Below are 22,241 nucleotides of genomic sequence, written 5' to 3'. Positions count from 1 at the left end.
CAAAGCTTCTGTTCATTCCGCTCACCCGCCAGGCCTTACCACTTGCATCTGAAAGGCGGCTTGCCTGCCTTCTGATCCGTGGAACTGGGTCTCCTTCTTGCCCCATCCCAGAGTGACAAACTTGCCTGGAGAGCAAACGAGTGTGAGCGTGAAAGGCGACGAATACACTCGGCAACCAGACGAGAACCGAGCACAGCCGCTGCCCCTCGCAGAAGCGCAGCCGCTGGCCAGCGCTCGGGCCCTCCAGCGCCCTCAGTCATTGTCCACCAGCAGTAAAAACTTGAAAGCCCTGTCTCCTGCCATACACTGAAACCTGGAATATCTTTAGCTTGGAAAACACCTCCCTGCCATCTTAGATAGTCTCCATCCCCTTGGTGAAAGCAAGCATTCTTCTTACAAGTAAGAATAAAACGTGAAGTCTTGCGTTCTATGTTCACGAATAACCAAACACAGAACTCAAGGCCAGCCACGGGAGTAAGTCCCGGTTGGGGTGAGCGGCCCCCTAGACGCAGTCTTTCCACTGGTGGCCGGGAAAGGTGTGCGCGCTGGGCTATGCCCTCACGCACAGAGACCAGCGCTACTTCAGTCAAAGCACAGTTCATGTCAGCCTCCGCAGGAGACTTCCTTCTCCCGCCTCTCTTCCTGTTACCCTAACTTTTGAAAAAAAGTTTTCTGAATGATTTCTCAGAGCTAGTTAGACAAGAAGGTACGAGACTGTACTTCAGAAAGAAAAAAAAAAAAAATTAAAATACTTCTCCCCCCTCCTTTCCCTCCGTCAGCTCAGCTCGGCGGTGCCCTCAGGCTGGCAAGTGCTCACACACTAACCCACACACCTCTTCTCTGTCCTCTCACCTTCAATATGTTCTCAGCCTCAAGGCCCAAATCAGCTTAGCCTGAGGACGGACGGCGAGAAACAACCTGACAGTTCCCACAAAACCACATGAAACTTACCTAGTAGGAACAGAAAAGAGCCTTTACACCAGCTCTCTCATCTCTCCCCTAAGCCGTTGCCCAGAGACACTCTCCTTACTCTGGGGTTAGCACTGCTCCCCGCCCCACCCCAGCACTAGGTCTCTGCTGCCGAGGTGGCCTGCAGCACAGGACGAACGGGGCTGTTGCACAGTAATCAAATCAAGTGCCCAGCTGCACGGCTCGCAGAGGCTCTAGCCTGTTTCGCTGTGCAGGAAAATGAACAAGCCCTGAAAGGCATTCAGCTCATAGAATGTTCCAGTCACACTCACTTTCACCAAAATCGTCCTGGTGGATCTGCCGTTCCATGACTGGCTCAAAGTCCTTTGTCATCATGATGAGGGTTTGTTGACCTGTGAGGAAGCAAATACAACAATTCGGTTTGTCATGTCCTACGTCTCTATGGCACTGGGAGCTACACGGCTGGAGTAGACCTTTGTATGTTCAGCACAGGGTGGGGAGAATTCAAAATGGTGTTGTAACAGTTTTTAAGATTTCTTTATTTTTATGAAAAAGACAGAGAGAACAGAGCACTGTTCAACTCTGCCTTAGGGTGTTGTCAGGGACTGAACTTGGAACGTTTGACGCTTCAGACATGCAAATCCTATGCTGTAACACACTGAGCTACCTTCTAGAACCTCAAAATGCATTTACTATATATGGGGGGAGGAGCTAGTACCACCTGGACATACTTGGTGCCAGAGATCATAGCTGGGGCCTCATGCCACCACGCCATGTGCTCCTACCATCAAGCCACCTCCAGCTACTCCAATTGTTCTGACTTAAATTTAAAACAAAGATGGCTGGGCAGGGGCCCTCATCTTGCGCACGCACACAAGCGCCCAAGGACTGGATCTAAGTCCCCAGCCCCCACCTGCAGTAGATGAGGGGCTTCAAGGATAGTGAAGCGGGGCTGCAGGTGTCTCTCTGTCCCTACCTCCCTCCTTCCTGTCTCTAATAAATAAATAGACTATAAAAAACAAAGAAATACAAATAAGGGCCTGGGCAGTGGCGCACACGGTAGAGTACAGGTGTTACGATGAGCAAAGACATGGGTTCAGACGACTGCTGGAGGGAGGCTGGCGAGCGGTGAGGCAGGGCTGCAGGACTCACTCCTGCTCTCTCTCCCCCAACTCAGTCTTCCCTTTCCTCTCAATTTGTTTCTATATAATAAAATAAATAAAATAGTGATAAAAAATAAAACTAAAAAACAAAATATAGAAAGCAAGAGCCTGGAGGGTGGCCCAGCAAAGGATGAAGCACTGGACCCTCAAATAGGAGGCGTCCAGCTCAGTCCCCACCCAGCATCCTGCTCAGCATGTTGCACATGGCCAGCCAGGGGGACAGACGCGGGGGCCTCAGGACGTAAGCCCCGTGCTCCCTGCTCCCTCAACCAAGCTAACTCCCCGGCCTCATGCTGAGCTACGAACCCAGTAGCTTCTACAAGTTTTATAAATCAGTTTTACATTTCCAAATGAGAAAAATGACACAGCTTTTGAGAACAATAATACTGAGAAGTAAAACGAGTCGGAACTCTTGCAGATTACTGGGGTGCTATCATTGCTCAAAAGAAGTAACTGAAGGCGCTCCTGCACTTAAAGGCAGGCCGCTAGGAATCCCGACTCTCTCTGGGACAGAACGATGAACGCTCCGCCCTCCTGCCTCCGCCCGCCCCTCCCAGCAGCTCAGGCTCAGAAAGCAGGGCCAAGCTGACCTGTGACGAGAAGCAGCAGCTCGTTGTCAGGGCTCCAGCTCATGACAGAGAGGCCACTGGCGACACTCCCAACACACTCCAGCTGAAACAGACAAACCAGGAGACGGGGGGAAGTCTTAAAACTCCAACATCACAGCCGGGGAGGGGAGTTCTATGCCAGAAGCCTCCAGTGGAGTCCGGCACCACAGGCCCCAGCACGGTCTCTAGCTTCCCGTCTTTCGTGTCCAACTCTCGGTCTCACGAGAATCAAATGAAAAGCAAATGTAGGGCTAGCGAGACAGTGTGCGTGGACAGTGTGCTCACTTTGCTGTGGGGTGACACTGGTCCGAGCCCGGCCCCCACAGCACTGGAGGAAGCTCTGGCTCTACTGTCTGTCTCGGCGTCTGTTTCTCTAACAGCAAAGACATGGCCTGAACGATGAAGCCTCAACGAGACCCAATAAGTTAAGTAAGCAAACAAACAAATAAATGTCTTAAGAGCATACCAGGGCCAGGGAGACAGAATGGTGGAGGGTATGTAAGAGTCTCTGAGGCCCCAGGTTTGATTCCCAGCATCGCCACAACCAAGGACTGAGCAGTGGTCTGGCAAACACACACACACACACAGTAACATCTAGGAAAACACACACTCTAACCTGAGTCAAAATAATTAGAAAGAAAACATATATCCGGTATGCCTTATTAAAGAGACTCTCGCTCCCACCCAGTTCTGAAATACAGCTGCACATATGTCAGTGATTTCTGTAAACAAACAGATCGTGACTGGGGAGATGGCTCCCCTAGACCAGTCCCCTCACATGCCCGAGGTGCCCAGTTCAATCCCCAGCACCTCACGTACCCGGCTGATGCTCTGACTTCTCCCTGTCTCCCGAGAAACTCGTTCTTGTACGTCAGAAAACTAAAAAGGGAGACCCACTGCAAAGACTGACTTACACAGCCCTTCATTCACCGGCCCGAGGGAGGACAGCCCTCACCTGGAGTGTCCCGAGACTGCAGAGGATGACATCTCCGGAGGCCGTGGCCACACACACAGACTCCTGACCCGGCAGGTCCTGGATGCCGACGATGCAGCCGCTGCCGTCTCCTGGGAGGAAGCCCTCTGCCACCAGGGGAATTTCATTTCTCACCTTTCAGCAAGACAAAGCAGAAGCAAATCAAGCCAATCTGATTCTAAGGACATTGCCAAAAATAAATTATTTTTAGTGCTTCTCTCACCATGTGGAAGTTTTCAAAATGTTTGTACCTACACTGAAACCCAAATTTATATCTGGAAATATCATAAACCCACTTTTTTATAAGGCAATACATTTTTGCAAAGCAAACACCTAGCAAAAACAAGAAGCCCAGTCTCTTAAGAAAACATCCAGGGCTGGGTGGTAGCACAGCGGGTTAAGCGCACGTGGTGCAAAGCCAAGGACCAGTGTAGGGATCCTGGTTCAAGACCCTGGTTGCCCACCTGCAGGGGAGTCGCTTCACAGGCGGTGAAGCAGGTCTGCAGGTGTCTGTCTTTCTCTCCCCCTCTCTGTCTTCCCCTCCTCTCTCCATTTCTCTCTGTCCTATCCAACAATGACAGCATCAACAACAACAGACAACAAGAGCTACAAAGGGAGAAAAATGGCCTCCGGGAGCAGTGGATTCGTACACTGAACCCCAGCAATAACTCTGGAGGCACAAAAAAAAAAACAAAAAAAAAAAAAGAAAAAGAAAATATCCCGTGGGGAGACAGCATAAGCATTATGCAAAAAGACATTCATGCCCGAGGCTCCAAAGTCCCAGGTTCAATCCCCCATACTATAAATCAGAGCTGAGCAATGTTCAAACAAAAACAAATGAATCAACAAAAATATAACACAAGGCTAACAATGTTCTAGAAAAAAAACTAAAAATGTAATCACCTAAAACACATCATTTAAATAAATAAAAAAGCGATTAGTAGCAAGATATACTTAAGGTAACAGAATCAACCCAAAGCACTTTACACTCAGGGGCCAGCAGAGCAGATTCCCATTCAGTCAGTAAGGTACTGAGGCAGAGACTGAGGCAAAGCTTCTGACAGTGAGGTACTTCCTACCGGCACCCCTAGCTGGGAGCCACTGTCACACAGAGTATTCACATGGAAGGAGGGTGAAAAGTAGGTTCCCGTGGTCCGGGAGGTGGTGCAGTGATAGGGCTTTGGACTCTCAAGCATGAGGTCCAAGTTCGATCCTGGGCAGCACATGTGCCAGAGTGATGTCTGGTTCTTTCTCTCTCCTATCTTTCTCATAAATAAATAAAATCTTTATTTATATAAAAAAAAAAAAGTAGGTTCCCCACGTAAGAACTCGGAGTGTGTGTCAACTTAGAATAGAATCAGAGTTAATGGTAGGCGAGCGTGAAAGTTCAACCTGTCAGAACACCAGTATAAAGAAAGGGCAAAGAATCGAGGGGACTATGAGCTCAGCAAGCTTTAAAGATCTGTCTGGAAGAAGGCAGACCGAGGGTCACCCAGGAGCTCGACTCCCCCGCTGACCACTGACCTTTCTGGCGACGGGGTCTACTTCTGTGAGGCCACACGCTGAGCCAATGAGCACTGTGCCCTGCTCAGTTCGGAGGGAGAAACACTGAGGCTCCCCTGAAGTCTGGATATCCCTGAACTCCAGGGTCTGAAATAACTTCAGGTTTCTCATGATGGGGTGACTCCTGGAAGAAAAAGACACGCATACCCTGAGCAGGCATGGATTTCGAAGAGGAAATGACAGTTCAGTAGTGATGTCACCAGCCACGGACTTAGAAACGAAGTGCCTGAGTTCACTAGATAAAGTAAAAACTGAAAGCAAAGACTAAGGCCTCGCAGCGTTTACAGCTCTCTTCACACGGGAAGAAGACACAGAAACTCTCGTAGGCAAAATTAGGCAGATGTTCACGTGTAATATTAGTAAGTGGGAGGAAAACTGGCTAGCGTGCTCCATCCTCCTGTGTTTATGACTCCTCTAAGGTTTACGACCGGGAGCCCCTCACTTAATCAAAGGGGGAGGTGAGCCAGATCACACCGGTCTTCCTGTCATCTCCATCCAAGGGGAGTGTTCTCATTTAGCATTCAATGTGACATCAGCAATAATAACAAACAAAGGTGAACGAATCCTCACAGGACAGAGCAGAGCAGACGGTGTCACAGTTGCCGCAGATGCTGCCTGGAATGTGGGTTAAGAGGAAAAAGCAAGACCGGAACAGGGGCCAAGGCAGGCAACTGCTTCCTAAGCTTGGATGGGCTTTACGAAGCGTGTGAAAGTGCTTCTTGCGTCTTTAAACATCACAGAGACAGCCACTGACACACATCTGGAGGGAGAGCAGCATGCCTGGCTGGAGCGGAGTCAGGGGAGTGAGGGACAGAGCAGCTAATAACAATGCTGGGGAGACAGCACAGTGGTTCTGCAGACTCTCCTGCCCGAGCCTCTGAAGCCCCAGGTTCAATCCCTGCACCACCATCAGCCGGGGCTCAGCGGGGCTCTGGGGAAAATAATAGCAATAGCAATAATGATAGTGATAGTAGTAATAATAATAATAATAATAATAATAACAATGCTGGGGAGACAGCACAGTGGTTCTGCAGACTCTCCTGCCCGAGCCTCTGAAGCCCCAGGTTCAATCCCTGCACCACCATCAGCCGGGGCTCAGCGGGGCTCTGGGGAAAATAATAGCAATAGCAATAATGATAGTGATAGTAGTAATAATAATAATAATAATAATGCTGGGGAGACAGCACAGTGGTTCTGCAGACTCTCCTGCCCGAGCCTCTGAAGCCCCAGGTTCAATCCCTGCACCACCATCAGCCGGGGCTCAGCGGGGCTCTGGGGAAAATAATAGCAATAGCAATAATGATAGTGATAGTAGTAATAATAATAATAATAATAATAACAATGCTGGGGAGACAGCACAGTGGTTCTGCAGACTCTCCTGCCCGAGCCTCTGAAGCCCCAGGTTCAATCCCTGCACCACCATCAGCCGGGGCTCAGCGGGGCTCTGGGGAAAATAATAGCAATAGCAATAATGATAGTGATAGTAGTAATAATAATAATAATAATAATGCTGGGGAGACAGCACAGTGGTTCTGCAGACTCTCCTGCCCGAGCCTCTGAAGCCCCAGGTTCAATCCCTGCACCACCATCAGCCGGGGCTCAGCGGGGCTCTGGGGAAAACAACAGCAATGGCAATAATAGTAACGCAGGGGAGACGCCCCTGCCCGAGCCCCAGGCTGCACCCCTGCACCAGCAGCAGCCAGGGCTCCGCGGGGCTCCGCGGGAATAAGTGACCGGGTCAGTAAACAGAAGCAAACCCAGAGGAGATTCGCCGCGAGCAGTCGCTGCAGGGAGCCGAGTGGGCAGAGCCGGAGCCCCGCCGCCGCGAGGCCTCCAGGCGCCCGGGAGCAGCAACACCTGCCCGTCGCGCCCGGCCGGAAGCTCCCCGAGAGCCCGGCCGGAAGTTGGGGCCGGGGACGCGCCGACGTGGGGCGCCACACTCCGCTCCGCTCCGGGTCAGCAGCAGGGACGACGGGCGACAAAGGTTCCCCCGTTCCGGCTAAGGCCGGGAGAACCGGGCCTGGGCCGCTCACCTGCGTCACGGTGCGCGGACTCCAAGACGCGCGACGTCGTGGCCCGTCCGTCAGCCGCTCCCGGGTCGGCGGCGCTCACGGGACGCAGAGCTGGCGCGCCTCTGGAACCCCGGAGGAACGGGTTAGAAAATCTCCGCGGGCGGCAGGAGGAGGGTCCGCAGAGCCCAGCGAGGAAGATGGGACACGGGCTGCTCGGCGCAGATGTGACGTCACACCGGCCCGCCAATCCCCGGCGGGGCCTCCCTCCGGCCCGGCCTATTGCATGCGCCCCGTCTCTGACGTCATATCTAAGCGCCGCGGCGGGGCTGGTGGGCGGAGCCTGCGCCGCTCACGAGGTGGCGGGCCCGCTGCACGCCGTGCCGGCTGGACTGCGAGGCGACTCCAGACCCCAGCGGGCGGGAGTCGGGGCGGCGCGGGTCGCCATGGCTGCGGAGCCCTTGGCCGCAGTGCCCGGCGTGCCGTCGCTGGTGGAGCGCTACTTCACGCGCTGGTACAAAGCAGGTGAGGCACGAACGAGGTCGGCTCCTCCGGCCTCGCTGGCCTGCGGCGGCGGGGACCGTAATGGCCACTGAGCCCCTCGCCCGCCCGTCCCCCGGGCCGGGAAGATCGGGGCCTGGGACATGGCGGCAGGGCGCTGCCGGGGGCTCCCTCCTGCCCGGAGCCCTTCATCTCCCCCCCAGTGAAAGGCATCTTCCCGTGGACATACATCGGGAAGATGGAGAAGGGCTAGCCACTGCTTAACACAACAGTGAGTGAATGAGAAATCGAGAGAGATGGGGAGAGAGAGACAGAAAAAGAGACCTGCAGACCTGCTTCCCACCTGTGAAGCTTCCACCCCCCCCCTCCTCCCTTGGCAGGTGGGGAGCCGGGGAATCGAACCCAGATCCTTGCGCGAGGAGGCCTTGTGCTTAGTACTCTGTGCGCGCGAGTGCACCCCCGCCCGGCCCCCTTGCATTAATTTTTTTTATTTAAAAATATATATTTATAAATAATAAATTATTTATAAATAATAAAAGTATTATTTACTTACAAAAAGGAAACAGACAAAAACCATAGGATAAGAGGGGTACAACCACACAATTCCCACCACCAGAACTCCGTATCCCGTCCCCTCCCCTGACAGCTTTCCTATTCTCTATCCCTCTGGGAGCATGGACCCAGGGTCATTGTGGGATGCAGAAGGTGGAATGTCTGGCTTCTGTCATTGCTTCCCCGCTGAACATGGGTGTTGACAGGTGGATCCATACTCCCAGCCTGTCTCTCTCTTTCCCTAGTGGGGCAGGGCTCTGGGGAAGCAGGGCTCCAGGACACATTGGTGGGGTCGTCTGTCCAGGGAAGTCTGGTCGGCATCCTGCTGGCATCTGGAACCTGGTGGTTGACATTGTATTTGTTTTTAACGCCTTTTTCAAATTTTGTATTTGTTTATTACTGGATAGAGACAGAAATAGAGAGAGGAGGGGGAGACAGACAGACCACTCGTGAAGCTTTCCCCTGTAGGTGGGGCCGGGGACTAGCACGCAGGTTCTTGCGCGCTGTGATGTGAGCACTCAGCCGGGTGCGCCATCTCTACTCCCGTGATTCTATCATTCTTCGAAGCACCATCCCCCTGAAGCAGCTGCTGCATACAAGCCAAGCGTGAATGTGTTGGGTCTTCATCAGTGTGGCTGGACAGAGTGCCATGCAGCAGTCGTACTGAGCCAGCGACCAACAGACTCTCTTAATCTTCTAGATGTAAGAGGAAAACCCTGTGAGGACCACTGCATCTTGCAGCATTCTAACCGGTACGTAAGCTGAAAATTTTAAATTGTGGCAGGCTGTATCTTTCCGATATTGTCGGACAAGGTCTGGAGAAATATCCATTGAACTCTCTTACCCTGTGCTGAAACGGGTATCGCTTACTGCAGGAATCTGCTTGGTAAGAACACCTCTTGTAGTGCCCACTCACTCTCAGCAAATAAAGCTGACTGCTCAGCTGCCCAAAGGGATGGCCGCCCCCTCTGTAAGTCACCCGAGGTCACCCCCTGTACCCAGCCAGTGCACTGCTGGACTCATGGAGGGGCTGGTGCCAGGAGGACCTACTGGCAGGCCTTCCTTCGCTCGATCCCATCTCAGTGCTGCTCGCTCAACACCTCTAGCACTTCACTGGGGAGGAAACTCACACCACTTCCTACTCTTTTATCGTTAGCTTCCTGTTCACAGTCATAAATCTGGCTAATAGGAACCAGAAAGTGGTGTGGTGTGGGACTAGACACTGTAATCTTACCATCTTGTAACAAGCTATTAATAACAGATAAAACTAAAAATAAATAGGCTGCTATCTAGAACCATGGGGGGGGGGGATAGTAACCAGAAGGGAAATGAATTTGCCTAAGCAGATGTCAGTTCCAATAACCTTGTCCCTCAAGGAAGACTATTTGATGGTAGAAGAATATGCCAAGTAAACAGACTCTTTATTTGCTATTTGTAGAATATGTGTCATCACACTGGCAGAATCTCACCCAGCTCTTCAACCTGGAAAAACAATCAAAAGCATTTCCTACCAAATTAGTGCCGGCTGTAGCAGACTTCAGAACAAAGTCTCCGGGAAATTCAAGCGGGTATGTTGCATTAGCTCTTTGCTTAAATCACCATGTCATAATAGTCATAGATCCAGGCAGCTTTATTTCTGGGTTTTTTTCCAAAGCACTGCTCAGCTCTGGCTTACGGTGGGGGTGCAGAGCATTGAACCTGGAACGTCGAAGCCTCAGGCCCAGAGCCTCTTTGCAGAACCACCATGCATAGTTACTGGCAATCTGAGCCATTGATTTAATACACAGTTGAACTCTAAAGAAGTTCTCATAGGCAAACAGTAATAAGAGGCTCCACACCACCATACTACCTGTCCTCTCCAGGAGGACGGCTGGGGGAGATGTCCCTCTGAAAGAACAGCTCTGGTCCTGATGTGACACGGTATTTTGTGCCATCTAGTTTTATTAAACCAGAATTTCCAGTTCTATAAAATTTAGGTGACAAACTTCCTTTTACTGTGTATTTTCACAGGTATATATGTGTGTGTGTGTGTGTGTGTGTGTGTGTGTATTCTGAGGTGTGATATAGAAGAAAATAATGAATTCTTTTCCTGTTCTTTTTTTTTTTTTTCCCCTCCAGGGTTATTGCTGGGCTCGGTGCCTGCACTATGAATCCACCGCTCCTGGAGGCCATTTTTTCCCCCTTTTGTTGCCGTTGTTGTAGCCTCATTGTGGTTATTATTATTGTCATTGTTGATGTTGTTCGTTGTTGGATAGGACAGAGAGAAATGGAGAAAGGAGGGAAAGACAGAGAGGGAGAGAAAGACAGACACCTGCAGACCTGCTTCACCATCTGTGAAGCGACTCCCCTGTAGGTGGGGATCTGGGGGCTCAAACCGGGATCCTTAAGCTGGTCCCTGCGCTTTGCGCCACATGCGCTTAACCCACTGCACCACCGCCCGACCCCCTCTTTTCCTGTTCTTAGTCATTGCCAATTCATTGTACATCTGGTCACATGCTGTTATCACCAAACAGTGCTCAGTAGTACAGAATATTAATTCTGCACTCTGTGACTCCAGGTAAGATGAGCATCTTAGTAAGAGAGAGCATTCACCAAGATCAGTTTGGTATATATGAACGTATTCTGATGTACCCTTGGGTTATGATAGTTTCTGTGGATAACTTGGCTCCTTTATTTTTGAGCTCACACAAAGTTTCTGCTGATGACTGCCAGGGGCAGTGGTGTTTGTTTGACCAGAACAGTGCACAGCTCTGGCTTGGGGTTAGAGATGGGGTTGGGTTTGAACCTGGAACTTCAGAGCTCTAGACAGGAAAGTATCTTTGCATTCTGCTCTCTCCCCTGCTCTAATTACCCTTTCCTAGGAGACCAGTGTGTCTGAACTTCCATTAGTTAGCCTAAAGTCTCTGGGTAACATGCCTTATATTTACTGATTGCTTCTTTCTTGCTCAGGAAACAAATGGACTTAGGAAGGCATAAGCCATTTTTAAAAGTCTTCAAATTATAAGTAGAACCATAAAGGCTTATGAGGCTCCTGTGATCAGAAGTACAAATTGTCACACTTACTACTGAAGAACAGAGAAGGGTTTGTATATGAAACCCACTACATGCATAATTTTCATAGGATCTTAGCACTGCCAGTCATTTATTCTTCCAAAGAAAGAGAGAAAAATGGGTTAAAACACGTGCTTTTGACATAGACCCAGTAAGGAACAAGCCCACTGAGATGAATTCTCAACTCCTACTTCTAAGAGCCAGTGTTACACTGACTGGTACCTTGAAAGGCAGCACCCACATGCAGAGGAGTGAGACCAGGGTGGTGACAGCTGCCTGATGCTTTGCATGGTAAAGAGGCCGTTTAACCCTGGCTCAGAAAAGACTGGCGGCACCTGGAGCACGTCTGCCTCAGTATTCCGTGAGACTCCTGCTGCCTGACGCTTTGCATGGTAAAGAGGCCGTTTAAACTGGCTCAGAAAAGACTGGCAGCACCTGGAGCACGTCTGCCTCAGTATTCCGTGAGACTCCTGCCTGATGCTTGGCGGGACAGGACTCGGGTCATCCTGCGGCAGAGTGTGTCAGACTATACCTATGCTGTGTCACTCACACAGATAAATGTCTAAATGTAACACTTACTTCTGGGTTCCAGGGCAAGGGTTAATTTTGTTTGCTACTTAAACCTTTTCTGGGCTGGCAGGATAGCAAAATGGTTATGTAAAAACTTTCATGCCTGAGGTCTGTGACCGAAGATCACAGACCCCAGAATCAGACCCCAGCACCACCATAAACCAGAGCTAACCGGTCCTATAGTCAAGAAAAAGAGAGGATAAATGAATAAATCAACCTTTTCTACTTTCTAGATTTTCCTCAAAATACTCTTTATTAGAAAAATATTCTGTCTTCAAAAGGTCTTAGTGATTGGCCCTAATAAGAAGTCTGTTTTCTAGTATAAGAAAGTCGGGAGTCCAGGCCGTGGCACACTCTCTTTCCTCTGTCTTATCAAATAAACAGAAAGGCGGGAAAAAAGGGGGGGAAAGGGCAGTTTTGTCTTGCAGGCACCAAGCCCTAACAATAACCCAACTGACAAGAGAGAGAGAGAGAGAGAGTAGGAAGTTTAATGACACTACCTTCACACAGTATTGGGCTCACTCTGTTATGTTGAAATTTGTTTATTGATGAATTTTCTGTACTTGTGAAAAACTTATACCTGGTTGTATGTAGATTTCACACTTAGAGTTAATGAATTGCGCTAGTAATCTGTAGCGCCCTGTTAGCATGTGTTTCTTTGTTACTTCCCACTTGAGCCTGCGTTAGCGTGTAAAAAAAAAAAAAAAAGTAATAAGAAGCAGTCACAGAAGCCAGACCTTCCACCTTCTGCATCCCACAATGACCCTGGGTCCACACTCCCAGAGGGATAAAGAATGGGAAAGCTATCAGGGGAGGGGATGGGATATGGAGATCTGGTGGTGGGAATTATGTGGAGTTGGACCCCTCTTATCCTATGGTTTAGTTAGTGTTTCCTTTTTATAAATAAACATTTTTTAAAAAGTAATAAGAATGCCTTTGATGTACTCAAGCCATCTCATGCAGAACACCAGTTCCAAGAGTATAGCCTCCTGCCACACTGAGGACTGTCTCGGGAAGCAGACCTGTCCGCTGCTGAGTCACATCTTCTCTATTACCACACAGGGGGCACAGTTCCTCACAGAGCTTGCACCTCTGTGTAAGATCCAGTGTTCAGACGGAGAGGAATACACCGTATCTAGGTGAGCTACTTTCCGCCCAGTTTGGGAGACACAGGGAGGGAACTCTTGAAAACCATTCTTCTTCTTTTTTTTATAGCTGTGTTCGAGGACGACTAATGGAAGTGAATGAAAACATTCTCCATAACCCATCTATTCTTCAAGAGAAGGTGCGAGAGAGAGCAAACGTGTGTGTGTGTGTGTGTGTGTGTGTGTGTGTGTGTGTGTGTGTGTGGCTCATTACTGTTCATCTGATTTAAATCACTCAAGGGTACTAAAGACTCTCTTTCTTGCTAGCCATCCACCGAAGGTTACATAGCGGTTGTATTGCCCAAATTTGAAGAGAGTAAAAGCGTAACAGAAGGGCTGTTGACGCAGAAGCAGTACGAGCAAGTCCTAATGAAACGCACTAACGCCACAGCGGCCTCCTCTCAGGACTGAGAGGCCACACGTAGAATTCTTATTCCCACCTGGACCACACAGTCCACGCGCCAAAGGAGTAGCAGGTGCGAAGCTCCCTCACCGCGCCGCCCAAGGGGCTCTGGCCCTTCAACTAAACCCGCTGTCCTCGGTCCTGTGTAACGAGCCTGGGCCCACAGTGTCTCCCCTCCAATGCCTGCCTTGCCCAGTTGCTCCTCGGTTTCTTTGGTCTTTCTGTGTGGTGTCCTGTGGAGTACACACGTTACCGTCTGTGTACAAGGACTAGGGTTCTAGCCCCCAGTCCCCACCTACAGAAAGGAAGCCATACAAGTGGTGAAGCAATGCTGCAAGTGTCTCTATCTTTCTGTCCTATCAAATAAAAGAGAAGAAAAGGTAGGGGGGGCTGCGGAGAGCACTGGGTTTGTTGTGTAAGACCCTAGACCCAGCAATAGCCCTGCTGGCTATAAACGAGAGCAAGCAGAGAATGAATAGTCTCACCTAGAGGTGAAACTTAAGGAAGGGCAAACACAGTGAAACTTGGGCTGGACTCGGAGGTGGGGGAGGTGGGGTGGAGGGCACTGGGACCTCGTGCTTTGTGGTGGAGGAGGAGCTGAGCTGAGTCAGGTGGGAGTGGCGTGAGAAACTGCACCAGTGTGCCAACAACTATCCTGTGAACTAGTGTTTGCCCAATAAAGCGATTTGGGGGGAACATTAAAAGAAAAAAAAAATGCACCTTGAGGAAAAATTAGAAAAGCCAGAAAAGTCTGAAGTAATGAAGAAATGACTTACCATCCTGTAACCTGCAAGTAAATAGTACGTTGCGACGCACTCCTATCTGAATACTGTTGCATATTTGTTGGTTGCGTCTGAACTTCCCACCAGTGGTCTGAAGTTAAAAAGAAACAGTGGGGCCCTTCTTACTGCGTCTGCTTCAGTATGACGCTACCAGAATTTTTTCTCTCCTGCCCCATCTCCTCTTTGTCCATATCAGAGCAGAGCCAGAGAATGTATCTTCCCTGCTCAGACGACCTCTTCTCTGAAGCAGAATCACAGCTTCTGAAGCAAGGCGCATTTGAAAAGACTTTGAAGAATACACAGGATGTCCTAGCACACACACGTCTTACACGGGGCTTATTCAAATACGAACATTTTAGTCACTAAATTTCACACTCTAGATACAGAGTAGCCAGCCAAGAAATCACTCACTGGTATAATTTTAAAACAAATACATTTGGATAAAGTGGAAATTTTCACATCTTTAGAAAAAAAGTTAAAAAGCAAATACAAATAACTAAGGAAAAAAACAACACTGAGTTTATGGTGTGTACTTATTTGCATTGATTATGAAATAAAAGAGCTTTGTTCTTTGTTTTTCCTTAAAAGCTGCAACTCGAGACCCATATTTCTATATATGTCTCAGTAAAATATTAACAGAATGTTTATGACCCATAAAGCTGCTACACATACAGGCATTAAAATGTCCCTTGAAGGGGTCAGGTGGTAGCGTAGCGGGTTAAGCACAGGTGGCACAAAGCACAAGGACCAGTGTGAGGATCCCGGTTCGAGCCCCTGGCTCCCCACCTGCAGGGGAGTCGCTTCACAGGCGGTGAAGCAGGTCTGCAGGTGTCTGTCTTTCTCTCCCCCTCTGTCTTCCCCTCCTCTCTCCATTTCTCTCTGTCCTATCCAACAAGGAACGACATCAACAACAGCAATAATAACCACAACAAGGCTACTACAAGGGCAACAAACGGAGGGAAAAAAAGGCCTCCAGGAGCAGGGGATTCATGGTGCAGGCATGAGCCCCAGCAATAACCCTGGAGGCAAAAAAAAAAAAAAAATTCCCCTTGAAAATAAAGCAATTGTTTAAATCCAGAAGAAACTGTATAAATTACTTTGGCTCTCCTCATGCTGCTGAGGTCCTCAGATGTCTCATCTCTTCCCTACCATCAAAGTCAGTAAAAATTTCTCATTTCAAATAAACAAAAGTATAAATATGACTTTAAAGTTTTTTTGAGAAAAACATCTCTTGTAAATTAACTGCAAGCATGACCATGGCCATCTCTTGTAATTTAACTGCAAGCATGACCGCCACCTAAATAGATCCACACACAGTGTCAGTGGTGACTGTTAAAATCGTACAAGCACAAGCCAGAGGCCTCCACTTGAACAGAAACTAATGCTGAGGACGTCAGAACAACAATAAATGTATTTTTACACGTCAGTCTATGATTCCCCCGTTGTTTCTGTTGTACTTTAAAGGCACATTTTAGTTTCAGGGAGCTAAAATGGTAAAGAATTTCCCAGAGGTTATTAGCCAAGCTTAGTGCCTCCCACTTTCTCACAGGTGCAAGTGAGTCTCAGCTTTCTTCTACAAAGGTTGTCTAGGCTGGGGGTGGCTTCTTCAGGTCTGCCAAGTAGCCTGATGGCTGTGGCCCAGGAGGTGGCGCCTTCTACTGGGCCCTTCAACTGAAGTTCCACCTCACAAAACAAGAAAAGTTTAGGTTCTAAAATTGCAGACTAGGGCTGGGGAGACAGCATAATGGTTATGCAAAGAGGCTTTCATGCCTGAGACTCCCCCAAGTTCTCAGTTTCAATACCCAGCACTACCATAAGCCAGAGCTGAGCAGTGCTCTGGTATCTCTTCCTCCCCCTCTTTCAGTATCTCTTAGTAAAATAAATAAAATTGAAGACTAAAAGAAAAATGCTTATTGGTTTTATAATAAACACCCCAAAGGCATGTATGTAAAATATATTGAAACTTTATTTTATACAGCTTCTTAGTTCCATTATTCTGTCTTCTATCTTCCATCAGTCACTACTGAGAAAGGCAGTTCAAAAAAAAAAAAAAATTTAAATAAGACGAGTGTGGGATCCCAGATAATATTCAGGACAGACCAGCTAAGCCAGAATTAGAAGTAAGAACCATCTTCTAATAAGTTCATCCAGGGTGCTGGCGGGAGTTTAATGGCTTTACTTGGGAGTCTCGGGGGAGACGGCTGCGGTGGGCAGCCAGCATGTGCTAAACACCTGAATAGGACAGATGCAAATACAAGTGGCACAGGACACCTGGGGCAGGGGCAGCAGAGAGGCCCCGTCACAACTGGTGGGCAGGAAGGCTACAAAAGAGCCTGCAGTTCATAAGGAAGACCCTCTGCTCACTTAGATAAGACCTGCTGCTGAATGTCCGTGTTCAGGGTGAGGATACTAAAAAGGGACCTCAGGTGGGTACACACTCATCAAAACAGACTCTTTGGACTCAGCTGTCTTTAAGACATTGGGAGTATTTGGTTTGACTTACAAAGAACATCACTAGTAGCAATGTCCCATTTTCAGATCACATTGCAAGGCGGGTTCTAGCAACTAGCCTAGGATTTAGTGTCAAAAAAGCTTCCCGACAGGTTTCGTCAGAAAATGAAGATTTCAGTATTTGATATAAAATTGCTGACTTTCTGAAAATATAAAGATTTGCCTCTAAAAATGTCAGTTTCGCCACAGGATGGTCTACAGATCTGGCCCCAGAAGTCGCTCGGGCTTCACCATCCATGAAGATTTTATTTGTAACTGAGACTCATCTGTTTTTTTCCATCTGAAACCAGAGAGAGTTAAGAAAGTTAAGTTTCTATTTCACTTTGAAAATTGAAAAATGCACAATTAAGTGCTATTTTCTTTTCCTTTAAATTGGCTTTTAGAATGTAAGTTGAAGTGATAAAAGTCATCTCACCGGGAGTCGGGCGGTAGCGCAGCGGGTTAAGCGCACATGGGGCAAAGCGCAGGGACCTGCATAAGGATCCTGGTTCGCACCCCCGGCTCTCCACCTGCAGGGGAGTCGCTTCACAGGCGGTGAAGCAGGTCTGCAGGTGTCTGTTTTTCTCTCCCCTCTCTGTCTTCCCCTCCTCTCTCCATTTCTCTCTGTCCTATCTAACAACGATGACAACAATAATAACTACAACAACAATAAAAAAACAAGGGCAACAAAAGGGAAAATAAATAAAATTTAAAAAAAAAAAGTCATGTCACCTTATGGAGCAGTTTGTAGCAGAGTGAGAGCAGTCGAATCAAGATAGCCATCATGGATCTCGTGTTTGTAAGACACCTGTCAACCTGTTGTGACAGAAAGCAAGCAAGTGGGAACTTCAAAAGACCATAATTTAATGCTAATTTTTCTTCAGTTTGGAACTCTTAAGAGACTTCAACAGGCACAGAGATGAGAGCTCATACGACAGCATGAGCCCACAGCAGAGAATGAACTGCAGCTGCTGGCTTCATGACTGCTTGCCGGGGACCCTGCGAGTTCTCAGTCAGCCTCCACCGCACTAGGCTGCTGAGGGGCTTGCCAAAGGGCTTCCGACTGGCAGTGAGACCCCTACCTTGCAATGCCTGGCATTCTGCATCAGCTGATACGAAGATGAGGAATGGGAGGCCTTGCTTACAAATGGCCCAAGCCAGACACGTGACACTACTGGCACCCAGGAGTAGTTAAGTGGTAGGGAGTCAATCACGTCAGACTAATTTACTTGGTGAATCTGCTGCTTCCCAGGGTCAGTGATAACTGCACATCAAAGTGCTTCCTGAAGTTAAGAAGGACACCGGGCTGGGGAGCCGGGAGGTAGCAAGGGGACCGGTGCGAGGATCCTGGTTCAAGCCCCTGGCTCCACACCTGGAGGGGGGGGGGCTTCACAGGCGGTGAAGCAGGTCTGCAGGTGTCTTTCTCTCCCCCTCTCTGTCTTCCCCTCCTCTCTCCATTTCTCTCTGTCCTATCCAACAACAACAACAGCTATAACAAACAAGGGCAACAAAAAAGTGGGGGGAATGGAGCAGTGGATTGACTCATAGTGCAGGCACCAAGCCCCAGTGATAACCCTGGAGGCAAAAAAAAAAGTGGGCTACGGGAAGAAATTGCCCATTTGTGTGTACTCACACTTTACCTGAAGAAAAGAAGGCAGCAAACATACCTGACAAAGCATGTGGAAGTCTCAACCCATCTGCTTAAACAGCCTGTTTCTTTTACCTTTAGAAATACCTGATTGTGGGAGCCGGGTGGTAGCGCAGCAGGTTAAGTGCACGTGGTGCAAAGCGCAAGGACCGGCATAAGGATCCCGGTTCAAGCCCCCGGCTCACCACCTGCAGGGGAGTCGCTTCACAGGTGGTGAAGCAGGTCTGCAGGTGTCTGTCTTTCTCTCCCCCTCTCTGTCTTTCCCTCCTCTCTCCATTTCTCTCTGTCCTATCCAACAACAATGGCATCAGTGACAACAATAATAACTACAACAACAATAAAACAACAGGGCAACAAAAGGGGAAAAAAAAACAACTTAAAAGAAAAAATACCTGATTGTGGTCCAGGAGGTGGCACAGTGGTAAAGCTTTGGACTCTCAAGAGTGAGGTCCTGAGTTCGATCCCTGGCAGCATGTGCCAGAGTGACGTCTGGTTCTTTCTCTCTCCTACCTATCTTTCTCATAAATAAATAAAATCTTTTAAAAAACAGAGAAATACCTGATTGTGCGAAGGTGCCTTGGCTGCTGTCTGCAGTTGGTGGCACAGGGGCGTCAGCTTGTCGGTTTCCAGGAGAAGCAGAAGCTTGTCATCATCTTTCAGCTGCGATGGAACGGAGAGGGTTGTCATGACCCCAAGACACTCCACCTTCCAAGCCTCAGCTGCCTTGCTACTCCAGTAATGGCCCCCCAGAACGAGTATTTACGGCACTACCACGAGCACTAAGCAGGGAGGTCTGTCTTACCTGTTTTGAGAAAGTCTGTACATTTGAAGCAAGCTTCAAACCCTCGGCAGCAAAAACCTGGAAGAAAGGGTGAGTGTCAATAGCTTAGAAGCATGGCCTTCCCCCCACCCAGAACACTGCTCCGCTCTGGATTATGGTGGTGCAGGGGATTTAACCTGGACTTTGGAGCCTCAGACATGAAAGTCTCTTTGCGGGGATCAGGCAGTAGCGCAGCAGGTTAAGCACAGGTAGCACAAAGCGCCAAGGACTGGCGTGAGGATACCAGTCAGAGGCCCCGGCTCCCCACCTGCAGGGGAGTCGCTTCACGGGCGGTGAAGCAGGTCTGCAGGTGTCTGTCTTTCTCTCCCCCTCTCTGCCTCCCCTCCTCTCTCCATTTCTCTGTCCTATCCAACAACAACAACAGCAATGACCACAACAATAATGATGACAACAACAAGGGTAACAAAGTGGGAAAAAATGGCCTCCAGGAGCAATGGATTCATAGTGCAGGCACCGAGCCCCAGCTAGAACCCTGGAGGCAAAAAAAAAAAAAAAAAGTATGCATTAGAATGGCCTACATCAAAAAGACAGGCAACAAGTGTTGGTGAGAACATATAGAAAAAGGAATTCTGGTGCATTGTTAGTGGAAAACGCAAAAGGGGTGGGGGGGTACCGGGCGGTAGCACAGCGGGTTAAGCGCAGGTGGCGCAAAGCGCAAGGACAGGGCGTAAGGATCCCGGTTTGAGCCCCCGGCTCCCCACCTGCAGGGGAGTCGCTTCACAGGCGGTGAAGCAGGTCTGCAGGTGTCTGTCTGTCTCTCCTCCTCTCTGTCTTCCCCTCCTCTCTCCATTTCTCTCTGTCCTATCCAACAACAGCGACATCAAGAGCAATAATAACTACCACAACAATAAAAACCAAAAGGGCAACAAAAAGGAGATAAATAAATATTTAAAAAATAAATAAATAAACTAAAATAAAATTCGAAGATATGTCTGTACTGCATTTGTTGATGGTTGCTTCCATGTTTTGGCCACTGTGAGCAGTGCGTCTATCATTTGACGTGGTGCCGGGATTCAGACAGGAGCCCAAGAAGCCAGTCCTGCAGGCTACAGTCTGAGTCACGGTCTCTGCCGCCACTTCCAGTAAAACAACAAAGCGCAACACAAAGTGCCACTGTCGGCCCTGCACTTTCCCACCCTGCATAATGCCCGTGTGTGCGCACAGATAACTGTGCAGACATTAAACAGGAAATCGTTTAGAAAATCATGTTATCCACTTCTAGACCAGAATCTTAAAAGTAGCATAAACTGGAATAAAAAAAAAAAAAAACATACCTCTAGTTGATGAATTAAATCCCGAGAATTTTTCAATGGTCCTTCTCCCCTGAAATAAAAGGAATTATTAAGGTGGTAGAACAAGCTACTGCTTAAGGGGTATTCTTACAGCACGAGTTTTAGAGAGCATTTTGTGTCTTAACAGTTCTCAAAATATGGAGACTCTCTGCTGTCTAGACTGCCCGTCTAAATCATTTTCATTTGCTTCATAACTTAAATATAAGGAGTCTGGTCTAATAAGTGTCTTAATCAAATGGTCTTTGTGACAGATTCGATTACCGGGCAGAGTTAATGAATGTATACATACTACACTGGAAGATGATGGGATGCAGTCTACACTGGCTGAGACAGAAGATACAATCAAAAAGCGTATAGTGTGGACAGGACACGACGTGGGCTAGTCACCAGTCGCAGTCAGGATGCAGTCCCTGCTGTGACTTCATCTTGTTCTGGCATTCAGCCGACCGTGAAGACGTGGCAGTCGTGTCAGGCTGCTCTGTTGAGGTGGAGCGGGCTTCACGGCTCTATTATCATCACTGCTGTTGTTTCACCTTGTCTAAAATAAGCCTCCTGTACAGAGGTTTCACAAAGCATATTTTTCTAAACTTCCTGAGGCGGGCTTAGAGAGACGCTGATAAGCAGGATAACAGAAAGGCAGAAAGTTAAAGTACTCCATGGGGTTGGCAAGATATGGGGGCTGGGGCGGGGGTGCCTGCACTGCTGCCATGTGTGACCCAGGCTTGAACCCTCAGTTCACTACATGAAGCACAGAGAAACGTCAGTGCTGTGGTGGGTGTCTCTCTCTGTCTCTGTGTCTCTGTCTCTGTCTCTTCCTGTCTAATAACGTTAGAGCAGACGGGTGAAATCTAGTGGGGGGAAGAATTCCAGAATTAGGGAAAGAATGAAACATAGTCTAGAGTAGGGGCTCTTTTCAAAGATCTAACATCTGGGCCGGGGAGACAGCATCATGGTTATACAAAAGACGTTCATGCCTGAGGCTCTGGGTTCAATCCCCAGCATCACCGTCACCCAGAGTTGTGCAGTGCTCTGCTATCTACCTTGTTAGCTTATCTCTAGCTCTCATGAAAGTAAATGATCATGTTTAAAAAAAAAAAAAATCTAAATTCTGGGGGCCAAGCGGTAGCGTACCAGGTTAAGCACATATAGTATAAAGTGTAAGGATCCCGGTTCGAGCCCCCGGCTCCCCACCTGCAGGGGAGTCGCTTCCCAGGCGGTGAAGCAGGTCTGCAGGTGTCTGTCTTTCTCTCCCCATCTCTGTCTTTCCCTTCTCTCTCCATTTCTCTCTGTCCTATCCAACAACAACAACAGCAATAACAACAACAACAAAGATGGCTACCCGGAGCAGTGGATTTGTAGTGCAGTCGCTAAGCCCCAGTGATAACCCTGGAGGCAAAAATAAATCAATTAATTTAAAAAAAATTCTAAATTCTAATTCTACCTCCACCTACTGTGTTGAGTTGGGGCCTACTCAGATGTGATCTGGGCACTTCTGAGCCTCTGTTCTCCCTCACTTCTTCTTCTTCTAGCATTTGCCAAACTAAGAGCAGCTGACAGACAGTGAGGCACAGCACTGTGTCAGAGTGGCCCCTGGCTCCATGGTGTTCACCTCTGGGCCAGGAAGACAGTCCCATGAAGCAAACAGCAAGACAGACACACGGCCTGACAGAGGCTTCCTCCAGCCCTGCACTCACCTTGTGCGTGTGTGTGTGTGTGTGCG

The 22,241-nt window shown here is 48.7% G+C and overlaps 3 protein-coding genes across 5 annotated transcripts in view; 1 reads left to right on the top strand and 2 right to left on the bottom strand.

Moving 5' to 3' along the window:
• Positions 1-7,398, bottom strand: part of ELP1 (elongator acetyltransferase complex subunit 1) — a 49,228-nt gene extending 41,830 nt beyond the window's left edge. Inside the window, exons 1-6 of one of the 2 annotated variants that reach the window (XM_016185208.2) lie at positions 7,271-7,398; positions 5,199-5,361; positions 3,657-3,809; positions 2,684-2,765; positions 1,242-1,322; positions 40-125 (exon numbers count right to left, since the gene is read on the bottom strand). In XM_016185208.2, the coding sequence (XP_016040694.1) occupies positions 40-125; positions 1,242-1,322; positions 2,684-2,765; positions 3,657-3,809; positions 5,199-5,348 (552 nt within the window). In that variant the 5' untranslated portion in view covers positions 5,349-5,361; positions 7,271-7,398. The remainder of the gene's footprint in view (positions 1-39; positions 126-1,241; positions 1,323-2,683; positions 2,766-3,656; positions 3,810-5,198; positions 5,362-7,270) is intronic. The other variant, XM_060199038.1, reaches the window with a different exon arrangement.
• A 12-nt stretch (positions 7,399-7,410) lies between these two features.
• Positions 7,411-22,241, top strand: part of ABITRAM (actin binding transcription modulator) — a 378,866-nt gene continuing 364,035 nt past the window's right edge. Inside the window, exons 1-6 of one of the 2 annotated variants that reach the window (XR_009551943.1) lie at positions 7,411-7,771; positions 9,000-9,051; positions 9,738-9,867; positions 12,983-13,059; positions 13,136-13,205; positions 13,333-13,985. Coding sequence is in view for 1 of the 2 variants with exons in the window: in XM_007516182.3 (XP_007516244.2) it covers positions 7,447-7,771; positions 9,000-9,051; positions 9,738-9,867; positions 12,983-13,059; positions 13,136-13,205; positions 13,333-13,476 (798 nt within the window). In the remaining variant the exon portion in view is untranslated. Of the gene's footprint in view, positions 7,772-8,999; positions 9,052-9,737; positions 9,868-12,982; positions 13,060-13,135; positions 13,206-13,332; positions 14,290-22,241 lie in introns of those variants that run through there. The other variant, XM_007516182.3, reaches the window with a different exon arrangement.
• Positions 16,197-22,241, bottom strand: part of CTNNAL1 (catenin alpha like 1) — a 72,490-nt gene continuing 66,445 nt past the window's right edge. The window contains exons 13-16 of the mRNA XM_060198986.1: positions 20,504-20,607; positions 19,191-19,247; positions 18,947-19,048; positions 16,197-17,556 (exon numbers count right to left, since the gene is read on the bottom strand). Of these exons, the coding sequence (XP_060054969.1) occupies positions 17,464-17,556; positions 18,947-19,048; positions 19,191-19,247; positions 20,504-20,607 (356 nt within the window). The 3' untranslated portion in view covers positions 16,197-17,463. The remainder of the gene's footprint in view (positions 17,557-18,946; positions 19,049-19,190; positions 19,248-20,503; positions 20,608-22,241) is intronic.

The sequence above is a fragment of the Erinaceus europaeus genome, chromosome 10 (assembly GCF_950295315.1).
Source record: "Erinaceus europaeus chromosome 10, mEriEur2.1, whole genome shotgun sequence".
In the NCBI taxonomy this organism is placed as follows: Eukaryota; Metazoa; Chordata; class Mammalia; order Eulipotyphla; family Erinaceidae; genus Erinaceus; species Erinaceus europaeus.
This window is presented reverse-complemented; position numbering and strand designations above follow the sequence as displayed.